This window comes from Acanthaster planci, linkage group LG14, assembly GCF_054643075.1.
Source record: "Acanthaster planci isolate LZ-2023a linkage group LG14, COTS_SCS, whole genome shotgun sequence".
NCBI lineage: Eukaryota > Metazoa > Echinodermata > Asteroidea > Valvatida > Acanthasteridae > Acanthaster > Acanthaster planci.
Window position 1 is genome coordinate 823,038 of NC_141790.1, and position 23,589 is coordinate 846,626.

A 23,589-nucleotide genomic window follows, 5' to 3' on the forward strand; every position below is an offset into this window, starting at 1 on the left:
ACTATTTGCTCGAAGCCGGCTGAAACTAGTTCCCGGTTTGAAACGCATATAGGTTATCAGTCAAAAACAGCCACTAGCTGAAAAGTTATCAGCGATAGAACTTTAAACCCTCATTTTAAGTTCATCTTAAAGTTCTATGTAGGCATAGGTGAAGAAGATGGATACTTTATTAACTTAGATAAATGTAGGTATAGTGTGTAACATAAAACGATGAGAGGAAATGTGAACCATTGTTTCTTTTTTAGACAAAATTTGTAGCGGCTGGAGGAAGCGCACTGGACTGCCCTCTTTTCGTTTTAGTTTTGATCCTGCGAACATTAAGATAATAAGAGCCACTTGTTGAGTTGAAAGTTTACGTTTGCGTTGTCACGAGCGTCTCCCTGGGTGTTATGGGAACAACACCAAAGGGAAAAATGGCATTTGGGCACATTTGTCTCGGGAACAAAAAAAAAGTCTCAGATGATGTCACACCAGACTTTAGAAAATGGTTCCAGATTACATTATTAAAAAAAAACAAAATTAAGACAAAATGATTTGTTTGTGCGAAAACATTAGTTGCCATTTTGAAAGAGTGACAAAATGGATCGGTCTGGTGCTGCTGGAACAGCATGTGCTATCCAGTATTAAATAAGTCGGGTTACCCACACATGTAAACAACGTAACGTGCATCCTGAGAATCATGTTATCACTGATCTTTGGTGGCAGATTTTTTCGAAGGGTTTGTAGCAAACATAGTAGTCCAAATGTGCCACGAGTGATTTGATAAGCACCACATATCATTAGCAGGTTCAGGATTGTTAATTGAGTTGATACTTCTTTCTATGGCCTTCTTACGCTGAGTAATCTGGTAATATTAAGTTTATACTTCTCAGCTAAAACTGATTTGCCGGCAGAGGTTGTTTCTGGTTAAATTTGTTAAGTACAGCATGCTGAATGTACGTGTATTTGTTTAGTGAGTTTAAGGAGTGTAACTTAAAGTCTTTTTCGGCCTCACTTTGTGCGCGTTTTCAGGTCATGTTGCTTATTTCCACTGAAAGTGTGATCATAGTTTTACTTTTATTCATTATGCAGTACAGACAGTAATGCTACACTCTGCCTCCATTTTTTTTAAATCTCATATCTCGGTTGCAGAAATGCCAAAAAGGCATGAATATAGGACAGATTTTTTCAGTGTTGTTAGCACCCTTATTATCAACTTCTACAGTTAAGGAAATTGGCTTGTGTTGCAACAACAAATGAAACAAACCTTCACTTACAGAATGTTGGGGGGATGGTAATAGTGGTATAATAGTACTGGGGGAAAAATCCAGAACGAAGAAATCTGATCCCGGAAGGTAGTTGACTGTGGCAAAACCTATTTGCTCAACTAGCTGAGAGGTTATCAGCGATTAAACTTTACCCACATTTCAAGTTCATCTTAAAATTCTATGTTGGCAAAGGTGAAGAGGATAATTTATAAATAGCTATACTGTGTGAGATAATATGACGAGTTGGAATGTACCATTGTTTCAGTATTAGGTAAAATTTATCGCGGCTTGAAGAAACGCATATGAAGCTCTTCTTTTATTTTAGTTTTGATCCTGCGAACGTACACCAAGTTAGTAAGAGCCACTAGTTAAGTGAAAATGAAAATTTTACATTCAACACATTTCCACTATGCATCGTTAATGGTTGTGGAACGTTTGTGCCCTTAAGCGAGTCTTCCTGAGCGTCATGGTAACAATGTCATAGGAAAAATTAGCATTTGAGCACATCTCTCTCTGGTAAAAAAAGAAAAGAACAAAAATCTCCAGAGGATGTCATATCAGACTTCAAAAAATGATTCTAGATTAGATTTCGAGCGGTCGTAGGGTGAAATACTAATTAAGTCTCAAACGAAAACAATGCACCGTGACGATGTGGGGAAATGTCGAAGAGTGGGGACAGATTCCGCCCCAGCTCTTTCAGGAATAAGACATTGCTCGAGTGTGCTTGTCAGCTTGTGCCTTGGAGTGCTCGAAAAGCTACAGAAGCGTTTGTACAGTGCCCTGGAGATAGTCCAGGGTCCAAGCACACGAACCAGTGCGCACAAACCAGAATACTGTGCCGTGTAATGTCGCGAATAGTCGAGTCATTTGCTGCTGTAGACGTACATTGGAGTACGTGTACTTGCGTTCTGCGTACGTGCAGTGTGAACCTGTCTGTTTGTGAGTCACCTTCGGACCCAACATACCAGCAATCAACTGATCAATTGGCATGATGACTTTATAACACACAACTATACTCCAACACAAACCTTATCTGTGAGCCCCGAGAATGACTAATGCGTCAGCGGTTGGAAGGGGAATGGGTGCCGATGCCGAGCTAGCTGGGCAGTGATCTGCTCAGGCGATGATCCCACTACAACTAGGGTACGACCTCACCTTGAGGAGAAGCACCCCCTAGCTCCCCCATCGGTTGAAAAGAGCCTGGCCGATGGAAAGTGTTTATTTTCGTGGTAGTGAAGCGCACGCAGCACGTGCATTTCATACTTGTTCGTGTAGCGACGAAGTGCAATTCCCACCAAAGTTCCCACCAACAATTCCCACCTCCTTTGCTATAATTGCACCCTCTCGTGGTCGCACCAGGTCTCATTGCCTTTTAAAACACTTCATTTGTTTGTGGCCACCATTCCATTCATTCCATTTCGACATCATCAAAACACAATCAGCACCTTTTGGGGACGAGGGCGGTTGAACGATGCCCTTGTGTAGCCTGTTGATAAATCCATTTGAGGATGGCACTCCTTGCATTCAAATCGCTATGCATAATTAATTTACAGCTCACAGGGTCGACGACCAGCATAGCAAGTGTCTAATTGAGTTTACAAATCACATTTGTAATGATAAAGATTGTCTGCCAAATATTAAAGGAAACAAAGCACAAAAGTCATGCGTGGCGTAGCCGGTGGGTGGGGGGAGGTAGTTACTCCCACAGAGTGGGGCATACCCAAGGGAAAAGCCTAAAGTTTCCATAGCCTAAATGTGCTGTGAGTTCTGGCTCAGCCATTTCCAAATGCATTCATTATGTATAACGGGTTTGCCCTTGACCAACGTATATTAATAAGCACTGTGTGCTCAAAAAAAAATTCTTGAATGCATTTATTATGCATATACTCTCTTCGATTCGTTCAGGACTAATTGAAACTAACTGCACTGTAGGATCTCCTTTCCAATCCCTTCAATTGAAGGGTTTGAAGGGAGAGAATGGTCTTGTTGAGAGTTTAAAATGTGAAAGGGTTTGGGGAGAAAAGTGCATTTTATATCACCAACGGCATTACCACAACTAAGCATTCTTCACCACAAAGTGTAAAAGTAAGACGTGTACGATGCAAACGAACCATCCACGTTAGCGGGTTGTGGCATTGATTTTACTTTGATTTTATCCTGGTAGGCTGACCCCTCTTGTTTGGTCAATTATGATTTCTCTTGGACAAAACAGAAGGGACAAATGAAAGCCTTTCGTACTGGCGAGTGTATTTTTTCTTCTTGTCAAGTTTGTTTTACGTTATAGAAGTAAGTATAAAGTGAAACTCCTGCCGGACTAAATTTTTAGTCTTGCTAAAACTCACTTCACCGCGTTATCAGCTTGGTCTCGTTTCCTAAGGTTATACACTTGTGATGACTTCTTAGTTGAGTTGTGGATCGACCCATTGCGATCTAATCCTAGGTTGGGAGATTCACATGGCAAGGTTCACCCGATGCAACTACCCACCGCTACTTATAGGTGAGCCTTGTGCAGCAAAATAGCCTGCGAGAACTCTGACGCAAATGCATTATCGTATGATGCACTTCAGTGGCACACGTATAATTGAGGCTAGTCAGGAGGTTTCAAGATACATTTTAAGTCTGTACATGTAACTACAGGCTCGTCATGTAGAAACGCATGCCCTATTTGTCAGCTATTCAGATCTGTGCCACAAAATAATTATTAGCTGTTTCGGCAACTTTGTTCTTCTGATTATTATTATTGTCGTATTATCCGGCCGGGCTGCCGGATAGGTTTCTGCGCCGCAAGCGCAAGGTTCTCACTGATACGACCGCGATTAACGGACGACGACACTGTCTCTGTTGTTTACTCTACAACTGACAAAATCTTTATTGAAGCTCTCCTCAGTAAAATAGGAATAACAGACTGATTGGATGGTATATGGGTCCACAGACCGATGGGCGGACGGATGGACGGACCCCTGGATATGCTAAGCTTCTCTCCTACTACTGGGTACATCTGCCTCAACACAATTCAACATAGATGCCACTCGAGCCCATATGGCTACTGTGTAGACTTGAGTGTTGGGCTGTTGACCAGTGGTCTGCTGGATGGTGGTGCAGACTCAATTTTGACCCCAAAATAGGCCCTTAAATGCCTGTTGTAGTCTCTTGATGGACATTTCCATCAAGACTATGATTGGTCACTTGCAAGTTTGACCAACCCTTCCTCAAAGTTTGATTTGCATATAAACTTCCCCATTGGTCAAATCTTTGAAGGTTCATTGTGTAACTCTGCTAATCAGCAGGATCAGCAGATTTTCTCCCAGGGTCCAACAACCTGCAACCTCCAATTTGATGAATCTCCCAAAGAATGAAAACCGGCATTCTGTTTCTAAAAATACTTGGTCAGGACTGAGGGAAAGTTCCCCTAAAACAATGGACTGGGTTAGAAAGTGAGGTAAACATCATGACCTCCACCATTGCATACCACAGATAGTTCCATTTGAGTTGTATAAGGTTGGAAAGTATCCCGGGAACGAGGGGAGCAGAATAAGAAATGTAAGATATTAAACCCACACAAATTATACACTTTTCCATTTCCTGACATTATTATTTTTTTTAGCTGTTCGGCAACTTTGCCGAAACAGTATTGTTTTTCTGATTATTTCTTTTAGCTGGTTCGGCAGTTCAGCCGGTTCGGCAGTTCAGTTCGGCAGTTCAGCCGAACCAGGTATTGTAATCGTTCTGTTTTTTTTTTCTTTCTTTTTTTTTAGCTGGTTCGGCAGTTCAGCCGAACCAGGTATTGTAATCGTGCTGTTTTTTCTTTCCTTTTTTTTTTTTTAGCTGGTTCGGCAGTTCAGCCGAACCAGGTATTGTAATCGTGCTGTTTTTTCTTTCCTTTTTTTTTTAACTGGTTCGGCAGTTCAGCCGAACCAGGTATTGTAATCGTGCTGTTTTTTCTTTCCTTTTTTTTTTAACTGGTTCGGCAGTTCAGCCGAACCAGGTATTGTAATCGTGCTGTTTTTTCTTTCCTTTTTTTTTTTTAGCTGGTTCGGCAGTTCAGCCGAACCAGGTATTGTAATCGTTCTGGTTTTTTTTTCTTTCCTTTTTTCCCCTTCTTCTTCAGCCAAATTCTTTTACCCCTAAACTTCGGCACCTAAGAAAATCAGAACAATTTCAAACTTGGAGGATAGTTGTGTGATCATTCAAGGATGGTCCTAGAAGAAAATCACAGTGATAACTTAAGTAGTTTATTTATTATTGATTTTTTAAAAATTAATTTTCCCCCTTAGACTTTGTACACAGATTGCACACAGTTTTCGGACTATCCTATATCAGGCTATGAGGGCGCTATTGCAGAATTACGGTCACACCTGCCTGGGCTTTCAATTTTCAACAAGCTGTCCCGTATTGAACCATGGATGGCGTTGTTGCACAACATAGGGTTTGTACACACATTGTCCCGCGTAATGCGTGAGCAGTCCTCAACTTCGACCGAGAATTACTACCAGAACAAAGAAGAAATCAGACTAAATTTTCCCTTCCGTTCGATCACAAATGTACCCAAGTGTCCAAATATTAAATAATATTTCATAAGTTTTTCCCAGTTTAGACAAAAATCACGTGACATGAAATTGAAGGAGCAGTTTTCCTGCACACGTGTTTCTAGCCCCTTGACTTTGTACACGTTTTTGAGCGACAATTTTGGTAACTTTGCAGTGTTTGATCGTTCCCAAAGTGATAGCCAACAAAGACCCCGATGCAAGATTTATTGCAAAGGGATGACGTCATGATGACATCATCACCTTATTTTTATATTCATTTTTGAATATTTAATTTTTCCCCTTAGGTTTTGTACACGTTTTTCTACTTAATAAAAGTGAACAAGTAGTCTTTAACTTTGGCGCAAGATTACTATCAGAACGAAGGAGAATTCGGGTACTTTACGCTGTGTTGTTTTATTTGTAATATGCCTAAGAGTCCGAATATGAAGTAATATTTCATAAAATTGTTCAGTTACAGCGCAAATCACGTGACACGAACTTAAAAGAGCAGTGTTTCTGCAAACAAGTTTATAGCCCCTTGACCTTGTACACGCTTTTGAGCGACAATTTTTGTAACTTTGCAGTCTTTGATCGTTCCCAAAGTGATAGCCAACAAAGACCCCGATGCAATATTTATTGCAAAGGGATAACGTCATGATGACATCATCACCTTATTTTTTATTCATTTTTGAATATTTAATTTCTCGCCATAGGTTTTGTACACGACTTTGTACACGTTTCCAAGGCACAATTTGAACCCTTTCGGATGTTTGATCGTTTTCAAAGTGACAGCAAACAAAGACCTTGATACAGAAATTATTATAAATAAATGACGTCATCATGACGTCGTCATGTGATTTACTCTTGTTTTTTCAATATTTATTTCAGCCCCTTGACTTTGTACGCGTTTTCAAGCCAGCATTTGGGTTAGTTTGAGAGCTTTGATCAACAATACTTATTTTGTTGGTAAAACAGTCCCGAAACAGCTCTGTGTTTGTACTTGTTGACAAACACTTCTGTCTAGTTTTCCCCGTTTTTTTCGTTTGTTTGTTTGTTTTACTTTCTGATGAGATTCCCACATTTGGCACGTTTCGGTCATGGGTTTCTTGATGATTGAGTAAAGCAGAACACTTTCTTGAAGTAAGGTTTTTTTTCTTCTAAATGACTTTTACAGACGATCTATGTTGGTCTAGTTTCCAGACCCGTCCACTGGGACAGATGTTAACAGTGTTCTTTGAATCGAAGAGTAAAAACCGCCCGAGCCACTCGCCCTCACTAAGGAATGAAACGACTGAGAAAGTGTCTATTTCGCACCTGGATGAGATGCCAGTCTATCTTATGTCGCTTCCCAGCTGTAATGCCCATAGGCCTACCCTCTGGTGGAGAGGGGACAGAAAGGGCAAGTGTCTACCAAATTATGAATTGCAGGTGGAATTTGAGGCCTTTGGTCATTGTTGAAACAATGTTGTTTTTTTGTTCGTGTTTTGAAGTCCAGCTGTACAGCTATGATTTCTGTTGTCCGTACATGCCAGACGCTTTTCTGGTTAGTAAAATTTAAGGTGCGTGAGACGAGTGTGACGCAGTGCTATTACGATCGCCGGCCAAAAAACATCTTGAGTGTGTGAACTGAGTGAGAGCGTATGGTTGACCGGTAACAACTAACCATCTTGAGACCCCTGACGCAGCAGGTGGAGATCGGCCGGTAAATATCAGTTCCGGTTTGATCGGATCGAAATTGGCAAAACCAGAGCCAACAGATCCTAACTATACTGGTCCCGATTCCTGCAACGCTCAGCCTGGAAACCGTCCTAAGATGGATCCCAGTGGGATAACCATGGCCGTACCCCCTGGGATTGAGGTTTCCCCTCTCGCTCCAATAACTTTGTGAGCTCGTTCACACGGGACCAACTCTTCGTCCGAGCAAGGCTACCACGGACCTATTTGTCGAGACATCCACAGAAGGTCAACCTTGATGCAGGACCTTTGCCCGCCACACGCGAGGAAGTAACCTGAGTTTATAAATGTTCTCGAAAGAACAAGTCTGTCTTTTTAGTAACCTTTTTATGCTGTTTAAAGTTAGTTTGGGAACATACAGGCGAAGTTTGCTTTGAGGGAGGTCTGACTCTGAACATAAGAAATTGTTAACTGAATCGAGATCTCTGGTGTTTATTTTTCCTCTTGTAAATTGTGTAAATACCATTGGTGTAAATATAAATGTTCCAATATACTTCATGTTTCCCCTGTCCTTAATTTATGGTTTGTTATTTCAAAATAGCTGTGAACCTGGAGTCATCCCTTGAAAAGGTAGCCGGGAAATAATATTTTGCGTATAGTGATGACAGTGAGTCCCATGAGAACGGGATTTTGCCATACGTCTAAACGTTGTGTATCTACGGATGGAGTCATTTGAAATATTAGATGTCGACACCCTTAGGATAATTTTCAGTTGTCTTAATCTCACTTCATTATGATTTAATTAATGGCACCTTTCTGAACCTGTACCGTCTCCCAAAGAACACGCCACAGGTGCACCCGATCAGACAACCCACTGCAGTCAATAAACGAGGCTTGTATGACACAACGCCAATAACCAAAATATGAAAGTAATATAATCGTATTATATGATATGGAGGGGCTTAACGTCCAGCATGTTTTTCAGATAAATTAATGACAAATAATTTCAAAGACTACTTGTTCAGGCAGAACAAGGGAAACGACAAAGATCAAAGAATAGAACAATGAACCCTCCATATAGCATATTTCCCTTACCCGAATCAGGGGCGTCACCAGATCATTTTGAGTGGGGGTGCCACATGAAATTTGCCGACGGACCGTCACGCAAAACTAGTGTACTGTTCATCTTCATTCTCTGTTCTTTGTTTTTTATGTTGTCAACAAAAACTAACCAATGGGGGGGGGGGTTGACCCCCGACTCCCGACACTCCATGCAAGCCAGCTTGAGCCTTATCGTCCCCTCATGTTTCCTATGAGCGACCCTGCAGATTGCTGCGGGAGCCATTTCGTCATTTCGCTTTACGAGCCTGGTTTATTAACCAGCGTTGGGTAGTCGCATTAGGCGCTAGGTTTTTTTCGCTTTCCTTTCCTCGCCAACGGCATTTACCACTGCAGAGGATCTGGCGGGTTGTATCGCGGGCTGTGCTCGGTGTAGAACTGGGAGAACCAGCGGCGATGCCCCAGGAGGAATTTGTCCTCTTTCACGAGTTGAGGAGTTTTCTTGTAGGTCTTGTTGGCCCAGATGAATACGTCTCCTTTAATCTAGATACAGGAAACACAGACATCATTCTAAAAGACGTACAATGAAAGGTTATCACCTAGGTGGGTTTTGGCTGGCCGGATTTTCTTTCCAAACAAGATCCGACAGTTTCGAAAGAGGGCGCCCTCTATGGGAAACATTTTTCAAAATTCTTTCAAAGGCTTTATAGAGTGGTTATAGAAATGAGTGTGTTAAAATCACCGATGATCTGCAGCGGATTTCGGAAGTCCAAGGTTCGAATCCACTCCGTCGTTTTTACTTGTTAGGAAGGAAAATGATTAACTTAATGCGGATAATCGATTAAGGCGTTGAATACACATTATAGATGGAAACTCAATGCGGACATAAAACGAAATCATTATATCATTTATTTACCAACTTGCATTGTAAACACATATTTCAAAGTGTTATGCTTAAAATGTAAGACAATTCAAGTAAATGCCTAGCAGAAAAGGTCACGGATTACTTTTCCCTTACTTTGTTTTTACCTTAACTTATTGCAAAAAAATAAAAATAAAAATAGGTTATTTGCATATTCAGTTATTCGCATCAATTCACAGCCTAAATCCCCCTACCTTAAGTCTAAGGATGGGTCACACGGTCATCCCCCCAGAATAGCAAAGAGGGAAAATCAAGACCTCCTCTGGTCAACGTGACAACTCAGTGTGGTCACTGATCAAAACTCAAGTTAAACTCAACGTGAAACTCATTGGAAATGGGTATGTAATTTGTGATTTGGATCAGCATACCCCGACAATGCCCCCCCCCCCAATTTTCTCGACACCATACCACCGCCCGCTGGCTCTGTTTATCACCCATTAGCTGGGAAATGAATTTACTTACGACCACATACGTCCAGTACAGCAGGAGTTTCATGAAGAGTCTACGAAAGATGCCAAAGACAGACGTGGAACGCGAGTACTGCGAAAACACTATCTTTTGTCTCAGTGGTCCCACAGGCACAGCGCCCACCAGAAGGAATTCGTTGCCGAAAACGTAGGAGAGACCGGGCCCATACTGTGAGGAGATCAAAGCAGTGCCACCACGCGGTTACAACAGAGAGGTCTGTTACTTGATTCGGCAAATCCTGGGAGAAACGGCTACACAAACTTCCTTCTTTTGCACATAAAATCACAGCGTCAGTTCTAATTCCTTAGACCATCTGTGATTCATTTAATAGTCTGCTGACGACGGAGAGAATGTAATGTCTAAAACGATGGGCATCCTTACGGTAGAGTCTTTTCTAAACCACACTAACCCATAGAAGAGAATCGCTACACTTACTCCCCTTGCCCGATTCACAATGCGAACCTTCAAATTAGGTCAAGGTTTTAAAAGTCTCCAAATAATTTTTGATTCAAGTCCCACACCAACAACCAAGGTGATGTGCAGGGTAAAAAGGTCTTCTTTGGAGACTCTTTGTGTTGTACTGTATTTTATGAAAAACATAATCATATACATGGCGGTGATTAAAAACATTCAAAGCATATTTTTGTAGGGGTGACTGGTATCACCTACCTGTGTAGTTGATTTTTGCTCTTCTGCGCAAATCTACGCCTGGCCTAAATTTTTAAATGCTCAAAAGTTACCTGTTCCTGGATGTTCCTCACAAAGGGCTTGGAGGAGTAGAAAGGTAACGTCTGCGAGTCTGAGATGGAGACGTGCTTCTTGGTCGAATGAACCTCCCATTTCACATTGATGAAATTCTTGGGGAAGATTTGCCTGTTGGAACAAAAACAGCACACACATGAATGGAGATATTTATATACTTTTATCGTATTGTTAAAATCTAAAGCAGTTCTACGTGAGACACCATTGACAAGCATAGCATGCACGTATGTTCACCCCTTCCGCTTAGTTTGTGCGCATGCGCTAAATTTCGGCAAAGTTGAGGTCACTTTCTGTAGCTAGTTCAAATGGCGACGCCATCTAGCAAATGACTACACCAAACTCTATCTGCGGAGATCTTCCGCACTGTGTAAACTTTTGCTGAATTTATACCAGAGAAATATAATCAGGCTTCAGATGTCATTTTGTGGTGTGTTTCTCGCTAATCAAAAGTGTTTCCAAGAGACCATAAACTGTTAGCACAGCCAAAGGCATGCTAACCTTTGGAGTAAAAATTTGCTTAAACTTAGTGACGTAACACTTGTGCGCGTGCAACCGTTAGCACAACCACGCCAATCACTGCCACGAAACTAGTGCTTAATAAAGGTTACCAAAATATTCGGATAAAGTTAGCCCGGTTTTTCTGCTAACCTTTAAGCAGCTCTGTGAAATTAGGTCCTGCTTGGAAATGGAAAACGTGTCGAATAAGTACCGGTACTTGTTTCATAAGCGCAGCCATCCAATCCATTCAGCGATGTATCCAGCTGTTGGTGTGTATGTGTGTGCTTATACATGGTGCCTTGTGGGGTACCGGAACAATGGGAAGTACCCCACAAGGCCAGTTTTTACCTTGTGGGGTACCAAAATTGATACCGTACTGCAATTCGCGATTTTGTCCTTAACGAACGTTGGGGTGAAATCTTTTGCAGCCATTATAACCTTATACGCTTAATAGAGGCTTTGTGTGGTAGCCATCTTGCTGGGTAGTTCTTGTATTCCACAGGGTAACATCCTTTGTGTTGTGCATACCCTGTCAAACAAAAGCACTGGCCTGCAAGATGGCAGCCATGCAAACCCTCAATAATCTCGCATAAAATGTCTCACTGGGAGAATGAGAACAAAAAACCGGGCGAGCGAGCGAGCAAGCAAGCAGGCGAACAATCTGAATAATAATGATTATAAACAAAATGCGAAAAAAAGACGGTTGACTCCCCCCACAGGATGCTCTCATAAATCGAGGAGCGGAAAGGCAAGAAATAATAAATAAATCTAAAATGGTTTCATTCAATTCATTTATTATAATTTGATTTTAAATCATTCATACCAATCAATCGCACCAATCAATCTGTCTGCACTTACGGTCCGTGGACATAATCCAAGTGTGTCGCATCACCACCATTTTCCACAACATCCTGAAGACATCAGAACATATTCAGTATTAGTGTGATCTCATGGAAGCAATCTTTTTATTTGTCAACATGCTGCAGTTTGCTCAAATGAGTATCTTTTCCTACGAACCAGCCTTGTTCCGAAACTGGATTTGAATAAATCTTTCAAACTAACCCAAGGCCTCGACGCCCAGCACGCGATCCAGCGCGGCAGCCGGGCTTCAAAATTCGTTAACCGCTAGGGTCCATACGTACTGCGAAGCAGTGGCGTACCAACCCCCCCCCATATTTAGTCACGTGCCCTTTCCCCTGCAGAAGTCAAGGCTTCAAAACGAGCGCGCTCTTTACGCAGAGTCCTTCTGTAATAAAGTCGTTACGGTACCGAACGTCAGAAATGCCGTTAGCGCAGCTAAAATGTATTCGATATCACTCAAAAGGGAAAAACAATTTTCTAAAGCCATAAATATAGCATTCTGTTGGAAAACCTCTGCACAAATGTAATACATATCACAGATGTATACGTCTGGTTTCATGAACACCCCCCATAGAGTGCCATTATGATATCTTTTCTCCTGCCTTCCCCCTCCCCCCGCGCTTTTCAAATTTCCATGGCTGGGCAAGTCACCCCCATCACACACAACTCCATCCCAACAATGCCCCAGTTTTTCTGGCACAGATTTACGCCCCTGGTCACTCGAGAACACTAGCATACAGGCGGGAGGTCGGCCTTGTCACACGCTCAGCTCGGCCACACTCTGCATTTGACTCGTCGTCCCATCGACCATGTTGGACAGGACTGACCTCTCATCAAGTGCTTTGCTCTCGAACGACCTTGCCTTGGCAACTACCGAACTAAAATCCTGGAAAAAAAAAGTTGGAGCACCTTGTGGAAAGCGCGGTGAGAAGATCCCCCTCTCCCGCATTCAATATTGCGGTGATTTCTTGGACCAAGATTCGGCCCAACCTATCCAATGAGAAGCAATATTGACAGGGGCGAGGGGGGAGGCATGTTCCAACGAGATTTGTCTACTATTGAAGATTGTAGCTCTTTCAGTAACTGGTGCCCACGAAGAGAATTAATTCACCTGGATGTGGCAGTCTAGGTAAACCTCCCAGGTACCGTCTAACATCAGCTCCCCACTCTTGATTTTCTCCACCTCGGGCGGGTACCAGGACGGCTCTTCTCCCTCAGCGTGGTACCACAGCAGGATCAAATTGTTAATCTCCAAAGACCGGTAGGTTGGAACCTTGACAAAGTCTGGCACTGCGGTGACATGGAGTACCAGGGGGAATAAGATATAGACCATAATTTCAATTACAGGGTCGGACCAGGATTTTCTGCTCGGGGGATTTTTGTTTGTACCGGGAGAGTACTGCATGCTGTCGCCGTAAGTGAAATCACTTGATCCCTTGGTTTTCTTCTAAACCATATACGACAATTTAGACAAGATTTATGCTTTCAAGTGGGATCTTCAACCTTCAGACGTAGACCTCACAGGCAATTAGTGGGGTTGAGGTATTCTGGATATGCGCCTGATTGGTAACACTTTTATATGAAATAAAGCAACCTATTAAAAAACATCTGAAAGCGGGAAGCGCCACCCTATGCTATTAATCCATCCTACCAATCCAACATTGTACACAGTCTTCTTTGAAATTGAACCTGCCCTCAGGCTACATTGATCACGCTTTGATGGTAAAATGTCCCTCAAAAAGTTCTTGCTCGCTAAAGTAAAAAAAAAGGGAATTTAAAAATTAGTGAACTAGAAGCACTGGTCTCAACCCTACGAACCGGGCTTCTTCGGACCACTCCTCAGCTGGGGGAGGCAGACTCCGCCCCCTAAGAACTGGATTGTCACATGATCAGTCCTTTTGAACTTGACGCTCGTTGTACGTTTACGCGTGTCTGAAGTTTACATTCAATCTTACATATGGTTTTTGTTTTTAAAACCATTAGAGATTCATGGCCCAGACGTGTCGGCCCACGTGAATTGAGCACATTACTAGGGAAAACATAATGTTTTTCGCTTATTCGTGTCAGAAATATCGATGTTTGGTGAGAACAGAACGTTTATCTTGCAACAGAACTGATCTTAAAATGACTAAAAGGCAGTTTGAGGGGCTCGGTGTAGAAATGCAATTCACTGAGACGATATCGTATAAGTGCATGTCATTCAAAGCAGAATTATTCTACCGAAGCTTTACCTTTTTCTGCATAGCCGATCTTAACACACTTGCCGTCCTCTCCTTGGTACGTCCAGCCGTGAAACGGACATTCTATACACTCCCCGGTCACTTTCCCCCCAACTGCCAGATTAGCGCCCAGGTGAGGGCAGTAGGCATCTACGATGTAAGCCCGGCCGCTCTCCCCACGAAACACAGCCAGATTCAAACCTGACGACAGTCAGAAACGTACCTTGAAATTGCAATTAGCCTTATATTCCTATGTGTGCTCTTTGGATGACAGTATAGGGCAGCACGTATATGTTTCTGACACCCTTGTACCCATTCTGTTCCATTATTTTGCTTGTAGATATTTTGACCTCTTCTTGTTTAAAGTATGGAGAACCTAGGGGGTTTAATGCAAACCTCCAAAGTGTAACACTAAGTCTGTCCCAAATTTTGATTATGAGAGACGAAATTTCAGGCACTAGAATCTCTGGAATTCATGACGTACATTCTTGCTTGGTTTGAAGGGGGGCAGTATGGTTATCGCCAGTGAAGTTATCAGTGGTGCCGGCGTTAAGGTTCTATATGGTTTGTGAGCATTAAAAACTGGCCGTTCAGCTACGAGAACGACAAAGATCGCACTTGCACTACGTCCCAACCCCTGCTGCGCTGTCACAAACAGGCCACATCAATTAACCACTTTTATCTCTACACCTTTGTTCTATAACTGATTTGAAAATTCAAAAATGTCAGTTTTTACCTAGAACATAAACGTATTTTGTCTCCATTTTCTTCAGCGACGCTGAGGTACAGACAATGAACCAACCGTTGGGATACACAGGTGGCATGTCTCCGATTTTCCGCGATCGCTTCATCGCTGCAATGGCGCTTTCCTTGGTCAAACCTGCCTGCCCTTTCTCGATGAAGTATGAATCCTTTCCCTCATCGCCGTAGAACACGAGCGGGCTGTAGATGAACGCGTAAGCGGCCCTCGTCAAGTATGCCAATCCAGCGAGAAGGCCGTGTGTGACGCAGAATTCCAGAAAGAGAACTCTGCTGTCGTTGGGCAAATGCGCCGCCACCGCGTCACTCCAAAAAAGAGCGACGGACAAAGCGGCAGGAACGACTAAATACACGAGGATCGCTGTTTTGCCCATAGCTGGTAATGTCTTGAATCAACCAACGAACCTGAATTTTATAAACAGAGGCTTCATCAAGGTACAGATAACTGGCGAACGCTCAGAACGGTCCTTTTTATAGTTACGAATAAATGGAGATAAAACGAGACCACGGGACGTATGCGGACATCTTTGACCCTTGCTGTCTAAACAACAATACATTTCGCGTAAACACCTTTGACTTTTGAGCTTCTGGCAACAGAAGTTAGACCAATAGTGTAACTTGGGACATGGCTCAGGGGGCACCCAGGAGGGACACACTTTCAAGGGGGCCCCTGAAAGCAAAGCTGCTGTGACTAACCCATAGGCTGTGTGCATTTCAAATTTTCAAATGATGGTACAGACGTCCGCTCGTGTCCCCCTTTGTTGCGCCACTGACAGTGACCTCCACAGAAACTTGCTATGGATGCGTTTTCATCGCAAAAATGAATCGAATACTCGGAAGAAAAATTCTAATTGTCGTACATGAACATAATTCACTCGCATTTATGGGAACTCTACTTGGTTTTTGACCCCCCCCCCAAATAAAGTTTACAGAATGAAGAAATCTGATTTGAGAAGGCAATTGTGCCAATAACTACATGTATTTACTCGACGTTGGTCAATATACCGGTACCCAGTTTGAATTGCATACAGATTATAATCCACAAATAGCCAGTGACTAGAGAAGTTATCGCCGATCAAATCTTGCCCGAGCTATTTTAAGTTCATATTCGAATATATTTTAGGCGAAGGTGAATAAGAGCAGATCTAGTTTGTTAACGTGGATACCTGCGACCGGAGTGTGTAAGATAAGACAAGATAGGATGAGACGGAATGTGGCATTATTTATAGTGGCTTGATCAAACGCATTGGACTGCTCAGTTTAGTCAGGTTTTGACCCTGACAAAAAATGAAGTTCAGTAAGAGCCACTTTTTTAAACCGTGCATGATCTCTTGGAACAGTTCTTCGCGATTCAATCCCAAAATGATTTAGATTATTGTCCGGTAACGTTCACTTCCTCACAGTGTCTTCCTGGGTGTCACGGGACCACGTCAAGCGAAACGCACGAATTCTGGCACCATCCTGTCTCGGAGAAAAATGTAATTTGCGAGAGAATTTCACCTGAGACTTTCAAAACTGGTTTCAAAAACGATTTCGGGATGATCGTAAAACAAAAGACGAAACACTGATATGACGACCAAGCACGGATATAAAGCACTGGTGCGATTCCATCCCCAGCTCTTCCAAAAAAGAATAAAATAAATAAATAAATAAAAAATAAAATAAAAAACGAAAAATGGGTGCTTGATTATTATTAGTATTACAAAGCCTTTGTATTATGCCCTGAAGATGGCACAGGTGTCACCCACACGAGATAACCGCCTCTCTCACATATCGGAAGTACAGGTACCTATTATTACATTCGTAAGTGTAGTCTGTAAGCCTTTATATAAGTCACCTTTGGACCAGCGCACCAGCAAATAACTAATCAATCTGCAGTAAGCTTTATAACACCAGTAACTGTACCCTATAACACAACGTTATCTGTGAGCTTCGGGCATGACTACAGACAACGGTGAAAGAATGGGTGCCAACACTAGGCTGGGCCGCCGATCTGCTCAGACCGTACGACCACACCTAGCGCTGGGCAACCTATAGATCAGGGGCGGATCCAGGATTTTGTCGTCTCAGAGCACCGGGGGGGGTCGACCCTCATCCCCGGGATCCGCGCCTATATACCGTATTTTGAACACACGCACGCGGCATGTAAAGTTAAGGTCAAAAGTCTGATGGCAAGTTTTGAAGATTTTATCCTATATGCAGCTATCCCAAAACCTTTTATTACTAGATGCAACCAAAACAAACGTGTTTTTCCCCTTTCTCATCAGCCAACGCGAATCGGCGTGAAACGCACGGCCAGGCAAAATGGCCTCAAATAAACAGAAGATAACGTTTGATCAGCGAACTGCCCTCGTCCATGACTTCACCTGTCCCACTTTATCCTTTGTTGCAAAACTTTTGAGTTTTGGCATGCATGTAATGATGCACAACTTGACTGTTGGCCGAGCTTTGAAAAAAAATGTCCGTTTATTCCCGTGATATCTAATCTATTGCATTTTTACTGTGTAAAACGTGTACGGTAAAACACTTCTATACAGTCCGTCCCACAGACATAAACTGCGTTATGTGGGTTATACTTCCTTTAAGAGTTGTTTTTTGATAGGCTGAGGCCTACATAGTCAAGTGGTATTCACTATTTTTGGTGTCTTGCTTTAATTCACGGTAGCAACCCGTAGCAACCAAAGCACTGTTTCTAACCAAGGAAGTTTACGCAATACCCCCAAGCATTGTGTGCAAATGCACACTGGTTTTGCGCACTCCAAAGTGTTAGCCTAAAACAGATCGGTTCAAACATTTCTCGAAGAAGTTGTTCGGAAAAAAGTGCTGGAAGCGTTTCACAACAAAGAGCGAAATCTGTCGACCCAAAACTGGTTTGGAAAGGGTCGATAGATTTCGGGTGTCTTGATTGGCCAACGCGTTGCAAAATGGGGGGGAGTGCATTGTTGAGAATCGCCCGTATTTTCAAATATCCCAATGCAAATAGACGTATCTTTCGGACATATAAAGAGCAAACATTAATCAGTTGTCGTTTAAATCAAGCAGTATATTTGGGAGAGGTGTTACAATATCGGGGGAGGGGGCTTCTTATGTGGTGAGTCCGACAATGGTTTAGTTTAAGAATCCATTTTCCTGGTAATTACACGATGATTACCAAAATTCAAGCATCAAAGAACACAAAAAATATTCGAGTGATTCATTTCCCCACTAAATTTGAGAAATGTATTGAAAATAGTGGAACTGAAAGGAGCCAACAAAAAAAATGTAGTGGCGGTTTTGTATTAAATTGTTGTCAACGATAGGCCGATAAGCTGACGCATAACCTATAAGCCATTTGCAAGTTGAATTTTAAATAACATCTGGTACACAGAGCTCTTTAAATTCAGGTGAACATAATTTGAATTCTCCATACTAAAGACACTGTTGGCACACCTCGTGATTTGGGCAATCTTTTGCACGGTTATTGGTAAGATATGCCTTGCACCAATGCACTGTTTTCGATTGATAAGAAGGGCACAAAGGAACCAGTCCATTCCAGAGATCGACCAGTGGTCGCTATGTAAAAGCTCGCCCCGAATCATGGGGTATGGCAACAGTGTCTTCAAGTCTGGGGAATTCAAATTGTTACGTTTACATGCAAATCACATATCTCAATGTACCGGATTTTATTCAAATTAAACTTTTAAAAAGGCTTTTAAACACTGGATAAAAAAAAAAAAAACACAGTACAGAACTGGAATAAAAACCAGTACCACTGGTGGGACGCTGCAGACCGGACACGGAACTGTAACACAATTGTCCAACTAAAGATCCGTTGAATAAACTGCTGTCGAGTTGCTGCCGCCATGTATTGATCAGTATCATGGCTGTCAACACTTTGCGAACCAACTGCATCATGGCCCACTTACTCTCCCGCCTCTCTCTCTCTCTCCCTCTCTATGGCCCTTTTCCAATACTTGACTTGGGCTATGTCTCATGCTTCGTTCCCAAAACAAATCCCCGATTGTGGGCCTGAAGCGTTTAAATTAAATTAGATTACTGTAATTTCTGGCTTTCCTGCATCTTATTTGATGTTTTGTGGCACTATTAGACTAATTACTGCGCTTACAGCTTCAAAGTCATCTAGTAAAAAAAAAAAAAAAACAGTTGTAGCCTGAGACGGAGCCGAAGTTGAGTATTGGAAAACGGCCCTTAATCTTGTATTTTTCGTTGATCTCATTTACACAAAGCGTGTCAAAGAGGCTTTGTGTGTAATGTTTTTCACGTTGGTCGTTCGTGCCCGACGGCTGTTGTAATATACAATGGCTGTTGGTCGTACTGTTATGTTTTTGTAGTTATACGGCGAGGAGAGCAAGTATTGGAGGGATTAACCCTCCGCTGCACAGGGCCGATTTTTTCCTGTTAGTACTACGTTGAGTCGGAGATGATTAAAAGATCGCCGTATGCATTGGCCACTGAGGAGAGTACTCAGCGTGCTCCGCGTTAAACGCGCATAAACTTGCACGCCCATGCGGTGACTATCAATATCATTTCAAAACACGCCCTCTTGTGTTCCTGGTCGGAGTGGATTGAGGGCTCTGACAAATTCTTCCGCCAAATGTCCCTCATGATATCCGATCCCCGTTGCCCAGAAAACACGATAAAACATTAAGAGAGTGACTAATATTTGTCCTCATTTTATAGTCGTTGGTGGTGGGCCCACATTGGTTCACGACGTCGACGCCGTAACATGCATGATGCAATAACGCGTCCTCACATTATGAAACCCGAGCTGGACCAACAGAGGGCGCAATTTTCCTAGCAAAGCAGGCTCCTTTGGTTGGAAACTGTTTCCCAGTTCACAACGGCTATAATAAATGCATGCATTACGTTGACGTTGCTACCCGCAAAATGAACACTCCCGACCAACATGGTCATTTCACCCGATTAGAGGGGGCTTCTGCTCAAGGCGGATTTGCTCGAGAAGCTCCTCGTTGGTGCGCTCAAATTAATCACTCATAACCTTGATGATGTGATCAGCTGAAGAGGAAATCTCGATATTCATTCCCCGGCATACCTGCAAATCTAGAGCCCCTCCCCATCGGTAAATCGTTCAAAACTGGACGAAAAAAATTGAGACATTAAAACCCAGAAGTTGCAGATCCCAGAGGAAAAAAAGTGCGGAAGCTGAGAGAAAACGAAACAGAAATTTGCGCCCCTGTACATTTTCAATGGGCCACTAAATCTTGCTGCTTCCACTTGCATTTATATGCGCATGCGCACATATTAAAATGATACTTAATCAGTGAACTAGTTCAAAGTTCGCGTTCGAACATGTCCACAGATAGCTAAAACGCCATCACCAACTAGGCCTACCGACCACTGATGAGGATCAACTCCAACCTCCCGCGTCCTGAACCATAGGACCACTCTTACGAAAGTGACAGGAGATTTTAAGCGATACACGGAAAGACTCGGGCATAATTAACATACAGATTCGAAAGTCAGATCAGAGGGTACACGGTAGGCGTGCGTGATGTTCAGTCGTTGTTCGGCTTGTTCTGTGGTGGTAATCGAGGCCGACCATTCTCGTGTTGGCTGGGGTAGGATCCTCATGGTTTATACGGCCATCGTCAATGTTTGCGTTTTGCGGGCTGTCTTGCGTCGTTCAGTGAAGCGTTTGGAGTCCAGGACACTGGCAAGGCAGTGTCCATTGATGCCAAAGAGGGAACCCCAGACTCGGTTGTGATTATCGGTGACACAGCAGGTAGTGCGTGCGCCGAACATCATTGGGGAACGGGTGCTTGGCACAGTAAATGAAGATTGGGCTGTAGCATTTGAAACTCTGGCAGACACAGAAGGGTAGTCAGTATCTGCCTGACAGACTTTGTCTTTCAGGTTTTGATTCTCGTGTGCGGCATTTAATTCATCAGTCAGTTTTGATGTTCAAACTTTCGCAAGATTAGGTGGCGAGAAACTTGTATGTCACGAGTGTTATGGGAGAGAGTACCGTCAACAGCAGCGTGACTGATCCGGGAGGCCCCGCTGTTTCGCCGAGCACGGCCACGTCCACTGATTTCCCCGCCACCGTCCTGGACAGAATGTGGGCGTGGCTGTCAGGAGAGACCTGGCGCATGCCCGTGGTTGTCGGCATCCCGCTGGCCTTGCTGGTACTGCTGGTGCTGTTGATCGTGGTGTGCTGCGTGCGGCGGCGGAGAGCCCGGCGAAAGCATCGCGCCATCCCTCCACTGGCGACCGACGCGGGAGCTACGCCGGGGACGTTCGTCTCTCACCCGGCTGAAGATGACGATGAAAATGCCGTGAACGTCGAGGCCGCCTCATCGCCACGAGATCAAGAGCAGGAGGAAAACCTTCCACAAGACTTGCCAGAGGCGGGCTCGAAGTCTACGACATTAGCTAACCCCAAGCCGCTGCCGGCCGTGCCAGTGGGGCCAGTCGCACCGTCGGCGTCTCATCAGCCGGACGCAGGGGCAACGAAGCCAGTGATAAGTCTAAGAAAGGAGGCCGAGGAGTTCCCGTGCCCGCCCAGGGCGAAGTACAAGTGGAACACGCCAAAGTTCGGACCGCGCCCGATGCCACCTACCCGGAAGTCCCATCGGCTCAAAGACTCACTCAAGCGATCCAGGCACAACCGCGGCATCGCCTACGCCGAGGTCGAACTCATCAGCCCCGTCCCCCCAAACACCGAAAAAGTCATTTCCACCGAGGAACCGACACAGTACGCCAAAATTGCTGGTACCTTCCAACTTTTTAGCAAATGATGTCACGATACGTATTATCTTATATACGCCCTCTTCCGTCATTTACAAGAAAAGGGCTGGCGCGCTTTTGCATAGCGACCACCATCTCTAGAATGAACTGGTTTCTTTCTTGTCCATTGTGTATAGTAGCAAGGCGTCTCTCATGTAACTAAGCAAAAGCTTGCCCCGAGTCACGAGGTATAGCAACAGTGTTTTAGTATGGAGAATTCAAACTGTTAGGGGCCTATGTTCATGTGAATTTAAAGAACTGTGACTTTATTCAAATTTAATTAATAATATGCTTATTCAAGACAAAATATTCGTATTACGCTGTGCGCACTTCTAGACCTATGAAAGAGCAAGCATTGTATTTACAAATAGTATGCAGTCAAGGACGGTTGAAAAAACCGTTAACGTATGGACCGATCTCGCCCAAAAAAACTTGCATCGTTCCACAGGTGGGACCGAAAGATTCGTGTAAAGAATTTTTTAAAAATAGTTAACACCTATTCTGGAGTTGGGACATTTAAAGGAAATGCCAAGAGGAAATTCCAAAGCATGGGGCGAAAGCAAAACCTCTGCGCTCTATTCAGAGAATCGAAACAGCGTTTGTTATTTCAACCACACTCGTCTCGCAATACTTGCATCTCCCCGTATGTATGGAAACGCTCACCTTGTTGCAATGGTACTCGAAAAAAGGCAGCCGAGGGTTTAATGGCTGCACATCGATTTGTTTACTTTCCAAATAATCAACATAATCTTAAGATGAATTATTGCCCGGGGACAGACAGCAGATCTGGCTCCGGGGATGTTTTGTTTACCATTGCTAGATTTATTTCGGACACTTCGTACTGTACACCTTTTAAAAGTCAAGCCTCAGGGCAAACCGAACATCAGAGGCAAATTGAGATACTTTCGGGTAACATCAGCGAAACTCGCTGTCACTATTTCGAAGTTAATTTCCTCTGTAAGACTGTAAGGACTTAAAGAAATCAGTCCAACCCCCTCCGGTGCCGATATAGGCCTATTCATTGTGGTAAGAATTTGTCATAGCGCAGTGTATATCAACTACATTCAAGAGGTTCAGTAGAACCGTTTGGTATAGGCAAAACTGAGATTTTGTTTGTGTCTGAGAAATAAGCATTTTAGGTGCAACTTCCACGATAGAACATGTGTCGTACATGACGAAGCAGTAATCGTTCTTTGCAACGCCCAGCTCTCCTGACGATTTCCCGAAGGTTACTCTGCTCTTTCGTGTAACGGTGCAAATTGGATTACATCTCAACTATACAGAAAGTGAAATTTCCTTCAACAGTTCTTACATGGCTAATCGAGGAAACGCAGCAGGCCCACATAATAGCTGTCACAGAGTCAGTCGTTTCGAGAACTGAAAGTGAACTTCACGTGATTTGATAAACAAATGCTTTCCGCGCAGTAAAATCACTATACATGTAGTCTATCTATCGCAGACAATACTCTTAGGAAAGCTTTTTGACGGGAAAAAAACTATCAGAGTGTAAATGAGAAAACAGCAAGACGCATTTTCAGATTGGTTTATTTTCAACGCCTAATTCTTGACGATACTGGTGGTTTTACAATAATACAGGCTTTATTTATTTTGCATGTTAAGAATAAAGGTGTTTCCCTTTGTGCCGGGTGGCGAATTTTTTTCCCAAACGGTTTTAGTTTCCTGTCTTGTGATTTTTCTGTTAAATGCATATTTAATGCATGGTTTTCAACCTCACTAACCCAACTTATGGCGAGAATGTTCCTTTTTCACTTGTTATTTACAAGTAAAAAATAACAAAAAGTTGTAAAACGAGAGAGAGGATTCCAATCTGAGACAGAGGATTTCAT

At 43.2% G+C, this 23,589-nt stretch overlaps 1 protein-coding gene across 1 annotated transcript; it reads right to left on the bottom strand.

The window, feature by feature from the left end:
* Positions 1 to 7,911: 7,911 nt before the first annotated feature.
* On the bottom strand, positions 7,912 to 15,468 carry LOC110977954 (cholesterol 7-desaturase nvd-like). Its single transcript, XM_087146092.1, has 7 exons — positions 14,973 to 15,468; positions 14,249 to 14,437; positions 13,129 to 13,307; positions 12,015 to 12,067; positions 10,637 to 10,769; positions 9,891 to 10,064; positions 7,912 to 9,049 (listed from the first exon to the last, which is right to left on the bottom strand). The coding sequence occupies exons 1-7, from the start codon at positions 15,367 to 15,369 to the stop codon at positions 8,891 to 8,893; spliced, it is 1,284 nt and encodes a 427-aa protein (XP_087002218.1). The 5' UTR covers positions 15,370 to 15,468; the 3' UTR covers positions 7,912 to 8,890.
* Positions 15,469 to 23,589: the final 8,121 nt, after the last annotated feature.

Excerpts from the sequence above, each read along its gene's own strand:
- LOC110977954 (XM_087146092.1), bottom strand. The coding sequence starts at position 15,369 with ATGGGCAAAACAGCGATCCTCGTGTATTTAGTCGTTCCTGCCGCTTTG. Across the intron at positions 12,068-13,128 it reads ACCTAGACTGCCACATCCAG|GATGTTGTGGAAAATGGTGG; the intron begins GTGAATTAATTC and ends TGATGTCTTCAG. Across the intron at positions 10,065-10,636 it reads TGAGGAACATCCAGGAACAG|TATGGGCCCGGTCTCTCCTA; the intron begins GTAACTTTTGAG and ends ATCTCCTCACAG.